The sequence below is a fragment of the Rhinolophus hipposideros genome (assembly GCF_964194185.1).
Source record: "Rhinolophus hipposideros genome assembly, chromosome: 10".
Lineage (NCBI taxonomy): Eukaryota > Metazoa > Chordata > Mammalia > Chiroptera > Rhinolophidae > Rhinolophus > Rhinolophus hipposideros.
Genome location: NC_138056.1, coordinates 13689704 through 13704655, shown reverse-complemented (window position 1 = coordinate 13704655; position 14952 = coordinate 13689704). Strand labels below are relative to the sequence as shown.

The 14952-nt window shown below is 45.9% G+C and overlaps 1 protein-coding gene across 7 annotated transcripts in view; it reads right to left on the bottom strand.

Moving 5' to 3' along the window:
- Window positions 1–14952, bottom strand: part of AMBRA1 (autophagy and beclin 1 regulator 1) — a 157484-nt gene that overhangs the window by 11419 nt on the left and 131113 nt on the right. For all 7 annotated transcript variants that reach the window (XM_081065105.1, XM_081065101.1, XM_081065104.1 and 4 more), the window contains one exon: window positions 4956–5095. In XM_081065105.1, the coding sequence (XP_080921231.1) occupies window positions 4956–5095 (140 nt within the window). The remainder of the gene's footprint in view (window positions 1–4955; window positions 5096–14952) is intronic.

The following is a 14952-nucleotide window of genomic DNA, read 5'->3' as shown; positions in this document are numbered from 1 at the left end:
TTTGGAGCAAGAATTAATATAAGACCTGGTCTTATTTTCAGGGAAACACGGTACTAACCTTCCCAGCAACTCTCGGAGGGCCCGCGGGACTGTGAATTTGATGAGATCTTCTTCAGACCACCCCTTTAAAAAGTAGTATCTTCTCCCTCTTCCGAACATTCAGCTGTTTTTGTGGGGGTTGTCTAAGAACAGAAGCACTGGCGAGTGAAGGTGAGAGGAACGGACCTTGCGTTAGGGAGCAGGCAAATGGCCAAGTCAACGGCAGACGCCTCCAAAAACAAAGCCATCACTGCCAACTGGCAGGGAGCCTCTGATTTACAAACTTGTCAAGATGTATTGACAGGTGGCAATACTATGTAGGTCCCTGCCAAATCCTTTCTCTGTAATTCTTGCTAGCCAGGGCTGGTTAGTGACAACAAACTGTTCACACCAAACCACGTATGTTGTGACCAGCAACCTTCCCTCCTGTCTCAGGAAAGAGGCCACCGAAGGCCCATTCTCTGAGCTGGGACTGTCAGCATGATGCTGATGGCCAAAGGGTTCCCTCATACACTTTTCATCTGGCAGCATATGTCATCAGCTCAGAGCTGTGGATTCCAGCCATTCAGTGACAAGGTCAACTGTAGTTTAAACAGAACAGGGGTGATGGAGGCTATATTGAATGTACTGCTCCACTCTTTCCCACCACCCCAATCCTTTCTGCTCCCCACCAACAGGTCTCATTCTAGCTCTGATTTGCTCTACTTTCTTTGGTAGGAGAAGCTCAACTATGAAAAACTCATGGATTTGAAAGTTTGTGTACCAAGCATTCCATATACCAAGCAAGAGTTGAAGACACCCTCTCTGGCTATGGAAACCCTTAGCTTTCAGTACCCAATATCACTGATAAACACCTCTGAGCTAAAGAATGGTCCCAACCATCTCCTTCCTCCTTGGGTCTTAATGAGGATGAATGAGTCACTGCTCTAGGTTCTTCCTGGAAGGTAGGCAACACACAAAGGGATGAAGAAGAATGGAAGGCTAATCAGGGCCAGCCTCTTCAGATGGACTTGCACCTAACAGCCGCTTTCTTTCAGCAGTGTCAATAAGCTGTGCTTCTGGGCTTGGCTCAATTACTTCCTCATGGCTGGGACCTTCTGGGCTCTCTGAACCAGCCTGGCCTCCTCAGTGGTAACAATGCTCTCACAAAGAACTCTGCTTTGAACTTCCCAACTTCTAGGGAATATTCCCTTTGAGAACATTCTTCTTTCATCTATCTGTTACATGGTTGCAGAGGCTAATACCACATGGCTGTCTCTTTGGAAAAAAAGAACTGTTTCTAAGGAGACTGGCGTTTATCCCTGCTACCGTGTATCCCCAAAAATAAGACCTAGGTGGATCATCAGCTCTAATGTGTCATTTGGAGCAAAAATTAATGTAAGACCGGGTCTTTATAGGATAGTATAATATTAATATAATGTAATGTAATATATAATATAATATAATATAATACTAGGTCTTATATTAATTTTTGCTCCAAAAGACGCATTAGAGTTGATGGTCCGGCTAGGTTTTATTTTCCGGGAAACACGGTACCTCTGCAATGTGGGGAAGAGTGGTCACCTGGCTCTTGTGGGGCAGCGCTTTGGATTCCTGTCCCCTCCTTGGTCAGTGATGCTTGATTGGAATGTTTACAATGGTAGCTCCCTCTTAGGGGCAGAGATGGGGCCCTGTCAGGAGTCTCACATTGAGTCAAGGGGCCAGGTGCCCCACAGTTCCACCTACTTTTTGCTGACACGAGTCCTTGAATTCTGTCTTCTGAGAAGAAGTGGTCTTCCCAGCAACACCTCCTTCCCATTTGTAGGGCTGAGTTACAAAGCCGGAAGTGAGCAAGCACCCCCTCACATCAATCTGGTACTTCACACCCACTGTGGTTATGGGTGGGGGTGTTGGCTGGGCTGGCGGTCAGCCAGAGGCATAGCAGCAGCAGGAGAGGAGTGGTGGGTGGGGAAGTCAAGTAAAGGAGAAAAGAGTACCTCACTGCTAGGCTGGGTGGGGAGACTGGACTATCAGCCACCATAACGGCTTTATAGAGGGGCTCAAGGGCCAGTTGTTTGTCTCCTCACCTGTCCTAAGAATTTCTTCCCCTGGAGAGATGGTGTGTTTCTTTAGGCCTTTTTCTCCTGTCAGTGGGGTTTTAGTGCCACCAAGAGATGCCCAAGGAGCTTGTTATCTCTGCCTTTGTGCTCGGAGTGCTGAGGCTAAGACAATGGAGGAGAAATCAAGAGTAGAATTGAGAGCACAAAATGAGGTGCAGCTGCTTGTGCCTGGGACAAAGGCAGACAAGCACCTGTTTTGCACGGAGGGCTGTAATCTTGGCCCAGCTGGCTGGCTGGCTCCTGTGCCCTCGGGGATGGGTGTGCCAGGGAGCTGCGTCACACAGGGATAGGCAGCTGCCTACTAAAGAGACAACAACTCTGAGCTCCTACTTCCTCATTGATTTGTTCTCCTCATTCTAGGCCAGAGACCAGCCATACAGATAACACAGGGACCAACCTCTCTGTATCAATCACCTGACCTGCTTAAATGTCTCAACACCATCTAGAGCTACACTTTTTACCTGAGCTTGTCAGAGTTACAAAGTTACACGTGTGTTCGTTCATGTGGTATGTTTTTATGTAGAAGAGAGTACACTGCTTTCATCAAGATTTTAAAGGGCTTTTTAATGGAAAACAAGGTTCAGAACCAGCTACAGGAAAGAGCTCTGGATTGAAATTCCCTCATTCATCTGTTGGGAGGCACTGGGTGAGTCTTCACTTCCTTACCTGAATACTGTTCAGTCTTCTTTGTCTAAAGCAAAACAACCATACAGATACGAAGGTGACTGAGAGCTGGAGAAACTTTGAATAACTTAGGACAGTCTGTCCATCTTAATTTACATGGTACCCTTAAATATCCCGCCCTAAGATTTGGGGCATTTGCCAACATGACCCAAGAAATCAGGAGAAACAGCAACACCAAACGAGGCAGGCTAAATTAGCTCCCTCTCAGACCAACACTACTTAGTTTGTGATGCATGCTGTTTGCTCTGCCAAATGCTGACGCCACCTTGCTCATGAAAGAGGCTTGAATTCCTTGAGTGCATAAGGGAGGTTCCCCAGGCAGTCCAAGATGGCTTCCGCCTGTTGAGACTGGATACTGAAGATGACATATGGGGAGAAAAGAGAGGCCAAAGCCAGCTTCATGTTTGGCTGAGATGTCTGTGACTCACACCAAGTACGTAGGCTGGGGTTTCAGACATCAAAGCCTTTGTGGGGCCATGACAAACTGGAGGTAGAGATCCTGCGTCTCTAAGAGCAGATCACTTTTGCAAAGGTGAAAGCCGGGAGTCTGGCTGGGACAAAGATTAGTGGCTGGATCCACAGACAAGACAACAATGATGAGAAAGGATGTCTTACAGGCAAAGAAAGTCCTGTAACTACAGTGTTGGTAAGAGTAAAATTATGGTCCAGAATTCTGGGCCAGTTTTGGAGAAACATGCCTATTAAATTCCTCTTAAGAATTCCTAAGAAAAGCGGAAGACATAAGACAATTAGTCTCATGTGCTTTGGGGAAAAGGAAATATTCAGGGCAGATTGATCCTGAGACTATGGACGGGCCAGGGAGAAGAGCAGAAAGGGACAGACAGAGTGGCCTGGGCTACCAGTGGCACAGTGTGAATGAGGCGGGCTGTGTTCTGGAAAGGCACAGGAACTAGTGAAAGGGGCTCTGAATACAGAGCCCGAGCAGAGCAGCGCCGGCAGAGCCAAGCAATCTCCCAGCTCCAAGCTTGACTAGGTCAGGTTGAGACAGCAGCGTCGCTTTGGGCGTGGCTCTGAAAATTACCGATGGACTGAAAAAGCTGACCTTAGAACCAGGTTTTCTTTCTCCTGGGCCAGCGACCTAGTTCAACTAAGGGCTCAATCACTGGTCATCTATCAGGTCACAAGAACTGACCCAAACACACACTCTAGGAAAAATCACCAAGGGCAACAAGGACACACCCAATAACCAGAGACCCTGCAGCAGCCACACCACGCTGCTGACCTACAGAACACCCCTGGAGAAGACTGCACCACGTGAAGGACAGCGTCAGGACAGCCTGGAGGCAGAAGTGGCATTTAGTCGCCTGGAACCCTGCAGCGGCCCACACAGCAATCAGCTTGATCTGCACTGAAGCGCACAGCTTTACACTCCCCACCGCTGGGTATGGAAACTGATGACAGATCTGGCTGACTCCCAGGGTCTTGAATGAAAGCTGCCTGAATAGACCTCTATCCTCCAAAAAGCTACAGAGAGGTGAAGGGGTATCATCAGGACTTAAGACAGAAATGCTTTGGTACCCTGTCCCCCTCTGAACCCCTACCTCAAGACCAGATAATAATCACTTTGATTTTAAATTGAGCTCTTCCATCTGCCTTCACTATTATGAGCCAGAGCCCTAAGCAGAAAGGAAAAGAGGCAGGACGGAGACAGAGCTAGGCAGTTAGAGATCAGTGGCTTGACAAATTAGGGTTTCAACAATCCTCTATTTCCAATTTTATTTCTTAAGTTAATGTCTATGGAATTTACACGAACCCAAGACCACCTGTTGAATCTTTCAAAAAGGGTTTAGAAAAGCATCTTTAATATCTATGCTTCTACCTGTAGAGAAACTTTTATTATCCCTAGGGAACCAGAGAACAAGGGAAAACAAACAAACAAAAAATACTGCCTTAGATGCAAGAAGGCATAATAACTAAAGCAGGCTTTTGAAGGTTTCTGGAATGAAGAGCTACCCCTACCATCCCCTAAGTGAAAAGGACCCGTTAAGGAGGGACCCCGAGAGTAAGGCAGGCTCTAGCAGGATTTGGACGCCCCACCGAAGCGACCCCACCGCGTCGGCCAAATGTAGAAGGCTGCCCCGCACCCACCCCACCGCCCCCTGAGCCACTCACTCTGGTCGGCAGATCACCAGGTCTCCTTTGTTGGTGCCATAGGCCAGGCCGAGCCCAGGCTCAGGCAGCCAACGGGCAGAGTTGATGCTGACATGTCTCCGCTGGTCAGCAGGCATGGGGTAAAGGACGTTGAAAACTCTCTGGGTGGGGGAGAAAGAGGGAAGAAAAGAGAACAGGAGGAGAAACAATGAATGTGTTACCAAGAATAACAAAATCCAGGTTTGTGAAACAAGTCCCTTCTACGGCCTGAAGCAAGTTAAGACAAGGAGGAAAGGAGATTGCTAGGCTGGGAATGGGATGATTCCTGGCGCGTATCTGAGAACTTGGGGTGGGAGAGGGGCAGGGGGACCCTCTTGCTTTAGGTGAGGCTAGGACTCTTTCAAGAAATACTAGGGGCATACTTAGACTTTTCTGCATGAAGCTTAGTTGTGCTTTCCTTACAGCCTTTTATCACCTCTCACATCATCGCTTTAAGGTAACCAACCCCCTGGAAAACCCCATTCTGAGCCCAGCTCACTAAGAAGACCACCTCTAACTGTCCGCTGACCAGACAAACCAGTGAGAGCCAAGCTTGACTGGTAATCCTGTTACCATGGAAATCACAGCGCTTTCACAGCAATAGGAAACTGAAGGTAATAGGGGGGTGGGTGGCAGGGGTGATAACATCAGAGAACATTAATTCATCGAATTAAAAGCGATGTTGAAACTGCTATTGTTAAGGAAACCGAAAAGGTGCAATAGGTGTAGGAAGCAGGACAGAGGGGAATCTTGAACACACAGGTACATGATTTCTTTCTACTTTCTACAAACCACCATTAACTAGATCGTTTCCATTTCTCAAAGAGAGTCTCCTTTCAACAGTGTACATCTTTCCAAAGCTACTATTTTCTCAAGGGGCAGTTTAGCTACGTATGTCTAAGGCTTGAGCTGAAGGTGAAAGAAAGCCTCTAGTCTCTTTGGCCACTGACCTACACGATGTTCCAGAAACAACTTTAGTTGGAAATAGGGGCAGGGTAGTGGAAGAATGTAGGACACGGACTTTAGAATTTGAAAGACCGGGCTTGAGTCCTGACATCACTGCCGAACAACTGCTCTAGATCTCCATTTAAAAAGAGAGAGCACCAACATTCAAATAATTGGGTAGATTAAAAGAAATGATGTATAAAAACTGCCTGGCATGATGCAAGCTCATAAATGATAACTGTTGTTATTACCAGTGTGTCTGGGGACAGGAAGCCAGGAACCTGTAAACTGGAGTTTTAGTCAATATGACGTTTCCTCCTTTAAGCCTTCTCAGGCTTTAATCTATAAAATAGGGACGAACTTCATAAGGACTGACAGAAAAAGAAGAAAAAAAGAGACCAAATGAAGAGTGTGACTGACAAAGTCATATTCAAAAATGAATTTAGGGTGGTACGATAATTATTTTTCTAATTCTCCTGATGAGAGATTAAACATAAAGGGCAAATAAGTAAAAACTGAGCTAGGGGGTCCACTGAATTGACACACATCAAGCCATAAAAAGCCTTGGATTTGGGAATGCTCATTCATGCGCCTTATGTATCTATCTGAAAGGCTGTTACCAGGACAGACTCCAGAATAGCACGTGTTCCCAATGTACTGACATACACACACAGAACCTTGCTCTGGGTAAATTTCCAGGTGTTGTGGTGCTGAAAAAACGTGCCTAGGCAGCTAATGGTGCAGTGCCAGAACGGCCCTGCTGCGGTCCTGAGGGTGAATAGGTTGTTTATAGACATGGAATTGGCTCTGGTTTGAGACTTGAGACTGTCCCACAGCTGTGTCATTAAGAACCTCCGAGGCCCCTCCTGTCTGACTCAAGTTCAAATGTACGAGTTGGCCAGGGATTCTTAAATCTTTGGTCTAACTGAAGAGACTACTAAAAAAAGAGTCCAGTGGAATATGTGAATTTCTAGTCATCCAGAAATGGTGGCCTGGCCTTTGGATACTCTCTTCCTCGCACAGATCTCTCTGGCAGGAGCCTTGAACACATGCATGGCCACTCCCCTCCACCAGCCTCACTGCTGACCATCTGTGGAGATGGCACCCCCCCGTCTTTTCCCTTGGCACCTAGTCAACCCTTTCCTTCAAATCGGGATGGGGTATATATAAACCTTTCTTACAGAGGTTTTCACCTTTCCAGAAGGTAACCAATGGTTTCTGTGCCCCCTGTAGGCGACTGGTTAAACGTGACTCGGTCTACACACCACAAGGACAAAGCGGGTGTCATCGGACGATTGTGGCCGGAATCATTTAATCTGTTGATTTTTCCTTTTCCCAAAGGTTAGGTGGTGTGAGTGGGGTACACCCAGAGTTAAGAAGGGATGGGTGTGAATTTCAGCAGGGGTGGGTGAGGAGGGCCTTGGTCTTGGGCTGTGGTAGCTCTACTTGGGCCTCTTAAGAGCCTCTCCCCTACAACCATGGCAATTCATAGCTGCAGGAAAGGAGGCAGAAAGGACCAGAGATGCAAGGGGGATAATAAGGTTAGTGAATCAGCTGCTTCAGGTTGTGCTAAGGTTTTGATGGGGGTCTCAAAGAAAAGAATAAGAGAACTCTTTTCTAGAAATGTCCTAGACCAGGATAGAAGCAAACAAGCCTCTCACATGCCACAAATTTACTTTTTATAGTTTGTTGCTGCAGAGGGATTAACAAGCAAATACTATCAATCTGCTTCTAAGTATAGGAACTTGCTTTGGGGACAAATCCTCAAGAGGCCAGTATGACAAATGACTCAGCGTAGGTGAGACAAGGTCAGAGGGATTGGAGAGAAGTAATTATAAAGTTGAGACCCCCAGACCTTACTGCACAGAGGTGCACAACCTCCATGGCTCTAGGAGTCATGGGGCATCGATCTGTCCTCTGGGGATGGCAGCCGCGACCCCTCAATCCCCCAGTCCTTAAACAGTGTTGAAAAGGCAGTTTCGAAGTACCCATCTCCTCCAATGTTTGGGTATTAGGCTAAATCCTGCTTGGTGGCAGGATGCCAGAAAATGCCACATGAAGATCAGCAGTCTCCAGGATTCCTGATAAGCACTTGCTTGCTTATCACACTGTAATGTGGCGGTGAGGAGGAGGGGGCAAAAAATATGGGGCGGGGGGAAGGGGAATGAGGGTGGAGGATAGGGAGGGCTCCTGATTTATAGGTCCTGCCAGGTTGTCTGGGCCAATACTCCTTATTTCACACATGCCTGAAACTAGAGGACTCTAGAGGAACGAGAATCTGGTCCATTTTGAAAACCACTCAGAAATGTAGTTTCCACTCTTCTCTGACTGGAGTTCAACAGCTCTCAAAGCACCTCAAGAGGGGGAAATTGCTTCTCACAATTAGCCCTAGAGACAAGGCAGTATCTGGGCAACAAGTTCCCCAATGCTGACAGATGATTAGGTAGCGCTAGCTACTTCCTAACCACTTATGGTTTCGGCTATCGATCTTTTCAACCCAGTGACTGGGTGCTCTGTGCGTCTCCTCCCAGATTTCAGTGGGGTCTGGCTCTGGCTCTGTAAACCCCAAGTTCATCAGCACTGACAATAAATAAGATCTGAGATAGCGTAAAAGACAGATCTGGCCTTAAAGGCACACCAAATATATCTCAAGTAAAGGTTTCCTTAACACTAGTTAGGTGCCCTGAAGTTCCCCATTGGATGTTAAGGACAAAGCTGGGTGGCCTGCCACAAATCCCAAGTGATACCCCATGAAGCTGTAACACCACATTTCATTACACTGGAGGAGGATTATCAGGACCTGGGGACCTTTTGTGGAGCTGGATACAAAAGCCAGCTGCTGATTCATGTCTGCAGAGTCCCGGTTTCACCTGTCTCAGCTGCAACTGTTCCCTGGTACATGACAAATGGTGATAGAAACCCCCCACCCCAAGCAGACTGTTCTCATTTCTGTCTGACATCTAGGAAGGGAATTGAAATCAATACACTGGAAGGACAAACTTTTTAGAATCAATGCCATCAGCATGTCGATAGGGAATGAGTCAGGTCACCAAGATCTTTTTGGTTCTAAGATGTGGGAGCAGATAACGGTCCTTCCACTTCTGGGGTGCAACACAATCTCTTGTACCGCTGCCCCTCCGTCCCTCCAACTCCAACAGGAAGTAGGAGCAAAAGAAAACTGCTCCTAGATCAAAACTAAAGGTGTCTTGTTTCTTGTTCAAAGACAGACAGGAAAAGAATGAGGCAGCCAGAGGAGCACCGTGGGAAACCTTCCTTTCCATCCTTTTAAAATTAAGAGGAAAAATGTATTGCTGTCCTCACCAAGATGCTTTCTCTTTTACCACATGTCAATACAGCTGAGACCATCAGTCTAAGCAGCAAACTGCACTGCTCAGATCAGGCCAGATAAGTAGCTAAAAGAAAGAACCCGGTGTTTATCTTGTTTACATTTGGGAACCTCCTCTGTAAAGCTGGAACCTTGCCATGGTGCACCTGGCAAATATCCCTTGTTTTAACTAAGACAACATAGGCTAGTTGGAAGAAGAGGACAATTGGAAACTGAGGCTGGAAGGGTCATGGGAGTGTAAGCCAAGGGGACTGTGAGAAAAAAAAGAACTGTGAGGAGGAGAAATGCCTTCAAAGCCATGATGGGAACAAGCGAGGCTTTAAGCTTTTAGAGCGGGTTACTAGAGGAGAATTAACTCTCTGTGAAGAGGGAAAAATCAATGAAAAGCAGATGCTAGGAGACAGCTGACCTTTCCATTGGAAATGGATGGCTACACATCTTGTCACACGCTGAGAAATACACACATCCCAGAGCAGGCAGGGGAGGCCGTCTATGGTCACCTCTTCTTCCTCGGCTTGTTGATTTGCTTAGATTCATGAATTACTGGCATTTCCTCATCCTCTAGGAAAATCTGATTGTTTTTCAGAAACTAATTTCTTTTACCTGCTCCAAGCCTTCTTTATATTCTACTTTGGAGTTCAGAACTCACACAATGTTGATTTTAAAGTGGTTATTTTAAAATAAGAATCAGAATATCAAGTCACCTAACTTTCCCTTTTATTCAGCTGAAACAGAAACAAATCTGCCTGGATTAGCCTTGTCCAAATCAAAGCTCCCCCAACAGAAAAGAAGAGCAAACACCTCCTTTCCTTAACTCTTTGGAACTGGTGTCCCACTGCTGCCCTGAGGTCTTTGCTAGCCAACCTCTTGGGATTTGTTGAGTTACACATTTTGTCTTATTCATTTGTTCCTCTGAAAGAGATCCCAAGGACAAAGGACAAGAATTTTATTTTTCAATCGGCCTGATGCTTTGTAATGGCCATGTCTGGCTATTAGGATCTCAAACCACAGAGATTACTTCAGCTGTGGGGTCTACTGTGCTAAATGAAATTCTGAGGCACCCAATGCTCCTGCAACTTCCAGAAATTAAAATGATTACTTCCTCCTGTTCCCACATCTCTGAGCATAGCACAAGTTCCTGAACTTCTTCGGCTTTCTAAATCTCAAAGGAAATGGTCAAGTGAGTAGCTATTCTAGATATTCACCTTAGATAAAGAGAGCCTTTTAATGTATTTCAACACATTCAATACATTTTGGCTCATTCATAATTTTTTGGAAGAATTACAGGACGAGGGATACATTGAAAAAACTAAATACTTTGCCTTTTACTTTTGAACCGATCTACTAGGAATCTCTCACCATGTCTCAGAGCTGGGCCTAGAACCCTGAGAGAGGGCAGATATTGGGCAGAATTGTGGAAATGAGCAAGGCGCTGCCTATTTTCACAAGAAATGTCTCATTAATACTTTCATTCAATCACTGTTTACTGAGTCACGTGCTAAGCACACCAATGATAGTGTTGAGTAGATGTGTGTGTTTGTGTATGTGCAGGAAATCCATGGCATGTAAGATTTCAAAGTGACACGCATTCCTGGAACGAATGCTGAGTGCCTACTGCGTGCCAAGCACAGTGAGGGCTGGGAATACAGCAGTGAAAAGGTCAGTTCAGAAGCCAGTCGTCTGCCATGTAGGCAGCCGAAGAGCAGCAGGATCGGGTCCACTTTGTTCACTGTATTCCCAGACCGAGTCATGTAACTGACCCATGGCAGGAGCTCACTAAACTTGTGCTGCGTGAAAAGAATAAAAGGCAGCATAGACTGTACTCTACTAAGAAACCATGGAGGAAAGAAATCGTCAGAGTTGGAGGAATCTGTCATGGAAAAATCTGCCTAAACTAATGGCTTTGACTGCAGCTCTCATGTTATTTTTAATTTTTTTATCTTGCCCCCTCCCTTTCCTGACAAATCGCATCTGAGACATCCCTGACTTCTCCCATACCTCCCCCTTTCCTGTAATGTGCTGAAGAAAGGAACTTTTTGAGGATAGATGCTTTGTACCACATCTCAGAAGTCAACTTTAAGATAATTGCAGCGGAAGCAGCTTTTAATCAACTGACAGGCAGCTTTAAGAAAATTAATGAGGACAAAATCTTAGGAAGGAGTAAATCATTTCTGACAACAAAGCTGTCTCTCTTTTATTCCAATCTCCCCTTGAAGAAATAGTGCCCTTCCAGGATACAAAAATAACATTTTGGTATTTGCCACTCCCAAGGCAGGTCAAGGCTACGAGGCTCAACTTTCTTAGATTTCTGGAGAATATTCTGGATTCAACTCGAGTTCTAGGTCACTTTAGCAAATCAAACTTTTAGACTCTAGGGAAGTATAGATGATTGGATTATATCACGGCTAAATTCAGGGCAAGGAGGGAGCCAAAGTGAAGATTATTTATTAAAGAATGAACAGGAAAAGAGCCTACACATGTTAGTTACATACACACTGGTCACTGCTGACAGACTGGACACCCATCCTGACCCAGCGGCTAAGCTACAATTTAGTTATGACTAATTTGAGCATTCTGGATATCAAGCCTTTTCTGTGCTACATTTTAATGAATTTTTAATAATAATAATCAGTCATCACTAGGCTCTGGGAAGATAGCTGTGAGATGGTATAAAAGAAAGCAAACCAACTGTCTCTTTACAACCAGGGTGACACTAAGATACCGATTAATGGGTATCACAGTGATGCCCCCCATCAAGGATAACGGTGAGTTCAGTGTTGGAAAAAGGAACTCTCCATCTGGAAGAAATGCTCCTTCAGATAGGGAAGGGCCTGGAGAGAAAGATAAAGAGATTGCTTCTCAGTTTTTAAGCCAAAGCATCTGTATGCCCTAACACATAGGCAGACAGGTACGAGCTCGCAGTTCAGAGCCCGAGGAATCTCAGCTGTAGGCAGGTTAAGAATTTTAATCAAAATTGGAAAGATGCCTCACGGCATTAGTCCTTAAAGTAGCATCACTAGGATGTTGGCATGATCCTAAATGCTTAAAATCTTCAGGGCGGGAGGCACTAATAAATCTCTCAATTTCCTGGAAGAATCTGGAAGATCTGGTTACTAGGAGCCATAGAGGTAAACCAAGATGAGGTTCCAGAGATAGGGTGAAGGCAAAAAAGAAAAGGACAAAGCTGTCATGACAGGCGAGGTGTGACTAGCATGCCCAGGCATCAGTGACTTGCTCTCAGTCTTGACTCAGTAAGCGGCCATCGGGAGGGGTAGGTCAGACAGGATGGAGGGGCCTCACTCCCAGAGCTTCCGATTCAGCAGGTGTGTGTGTGTGGCGGGGGCTGGGAATCGGCATTTCTAGTATTAAGTTCCCCAGGGAAGGCGACGTGGTTGCAGGGGAGTATACATTGAGAACTAGAGCCCAGTCAGACGTGAGTAGGTTGTAGGTCTGTAAGAAAATGTACCAAACCTGCCTGCCTTCCCTGCTGCCTAAAACTTGCTGAGGAGAGAGGGATGCCCATCTCTGGAGCCAGAGCTCTAGAGGGAGAAGATGTACATGGGGACAGTCCGCACTGAAGAGCAGGCGTCTCAGGGCCAAGAAGGGGGTGAGGGGGGCCGTGCACAGGAAAAGGTGGGCAGAGGTGGGTAGAGAAGTGGGTGATTGGCCTTCGGTAATAGTCGCTTGACACCTAAAAACAGTTTTACCACACAGTGACAAAGAAAAAGCTTTTCACCAGTGACCCTTAAGTACCTGAGGCTTTGCCTTAAAGAGCACAATGCTGTTCCTCGGAGAAAGGAGAGCTAGACTGCTTTCTGTCCCAGAGCTGCTTCTCCCACCCAAGTCAAAACGCGTGTCCTTGCTCGCCACTGCCAATAAAATGACCAGACAGAAAAGCAAAGCAAGCAACCAGCATCTCTAGGAGCTGCAGGAATCCTGCAATGAGGCTACTTTTTCAGTTCTTAGTAAACCTCTTATATACCTACATCCCCCACCTGCTGGGGGAATGGTCGATGGCATCTGGGAGAAAGAGTGCACACCACCTGCTACTTCCCGGGTTGAAAGTGCTAATCATCCTCATTCTTGTTTTCTAGCTCAAAATGCCCTAGCATATCCCCTCACTGCTGACTTTGCCTCCATTCTTAGGTAAAGCAGCACTTATTTCTGATAGAAACTGGAAGAACAGTTTGTATATGACTATTTCTGATTTCATCAGTAATTTTTGTTATTATGCTTTCACTTGGTTACAACCAAAGTTATTATAATGTGCAAGTTGCCACTATTTTAGAAAATTAATTGCAGTTTTCTGTTATAATATTGTGCCTTGTTCCAATTAGAAAATGAAGGCATAGAGGAAACACAGGCAGTTTAGTGTTTTGAGAATTTAGCAAAACTTCAGCTCAGCAATCTCTAAATGCCCAACTTAAAAACAAATCAAGAGAACACTGTTCCTGGCTCAACTGTGAGTCAGATAGAAAATAAGACCCTGAGTCATAGAGAGTAGCCTATCCAGTCTGAAGGAGTCTTGAATGGACACAGGGAAGGGAGAGTTAAATATGTGCCTCGTCTTATTTTTCATGATTTGCCAAAAATACTAAAATTGGGAAGACTAACCTCAGTAAGCAGAGAAGGGAAATACCCAAAAGACCCTAGATCCTAGAAACAAGGATAAAACTTAAAATGATTCAACATGAAAAAGAAAAGAATACAGCACAGGGATAGTGAAGGGAGAACCCTGGAAAGCAACAACAGCTGAGAAAAGATGGGAGGTGGAGCACAGATAGCCTAAAAGCTGAGCATTTGGTAGGAAACGGAATGTAAATACCACAGTGCCTGCAACAGAATCAGCAAAGGTGATAGATATCAAAGCACCATGCACATAATCACAAGAAGGAAACCTGAAGTTGCGTCTATGCCTTGCTGAAGACGCTGAAGGCAGAAACCTAAAATGAAGAAAGCAGTCATTAAGAACAGCAGTTCTCAAACTCAAGTGCATATCCGAATAACCTGGAAAGCCCTGGAAAGCCCGTTTTACTGCTACAAATACCTGGGTCTCGCCCATCCCATTTGTCACGCGGGGAACCTTGCTCGCTGCGCCATTTGTCGTGCAGGGTCTCAGCTCCCACTCCCCGCCCAAGAACGCAGGACACGGTAAGGCCAAAAAGGAACACCCACAGAGCCATAGATAGGGGAATCAAACCAATATATTCTCGCTGGCGGCTGGGCTGGAGACACAGGAAGCAGGATCTACACAATCTGCCTAACAGCAGTCCGTGCTTGCCAGCCACCACCTTCTTGCTAGCCCCATTCCCTCCTGCTAGCGTAGCCACAGCAGTTATATTAGTGGCCAATGGCCTACGGGTTACAGCTGACGGCCAACTAGCCACAGCTGCTGGCATCTGATCACAGTTGATGGCCATTTACTACCCGAGCCAGCACCTTTCTATGTGAGGCCGAGAGCCTGGAAACTGTTTTTTTTGGGGTTTTGTCCACACACCATTATTCTGATTTTAGATCTGAAGTGAAGTCTGTCTTTTAACGAGGAGGACCCCATGTATTCCAACACAGGTTGTCCAAGTAACAGTTTGAGAAGCACTGACCCAGAGGTCTGAAGGACTGTTTAGAATAAATGTGCCAGGGCTAAGAGTAATTAGCAGTTCATTTTCCAAAGAGTTTTCACATGGAATA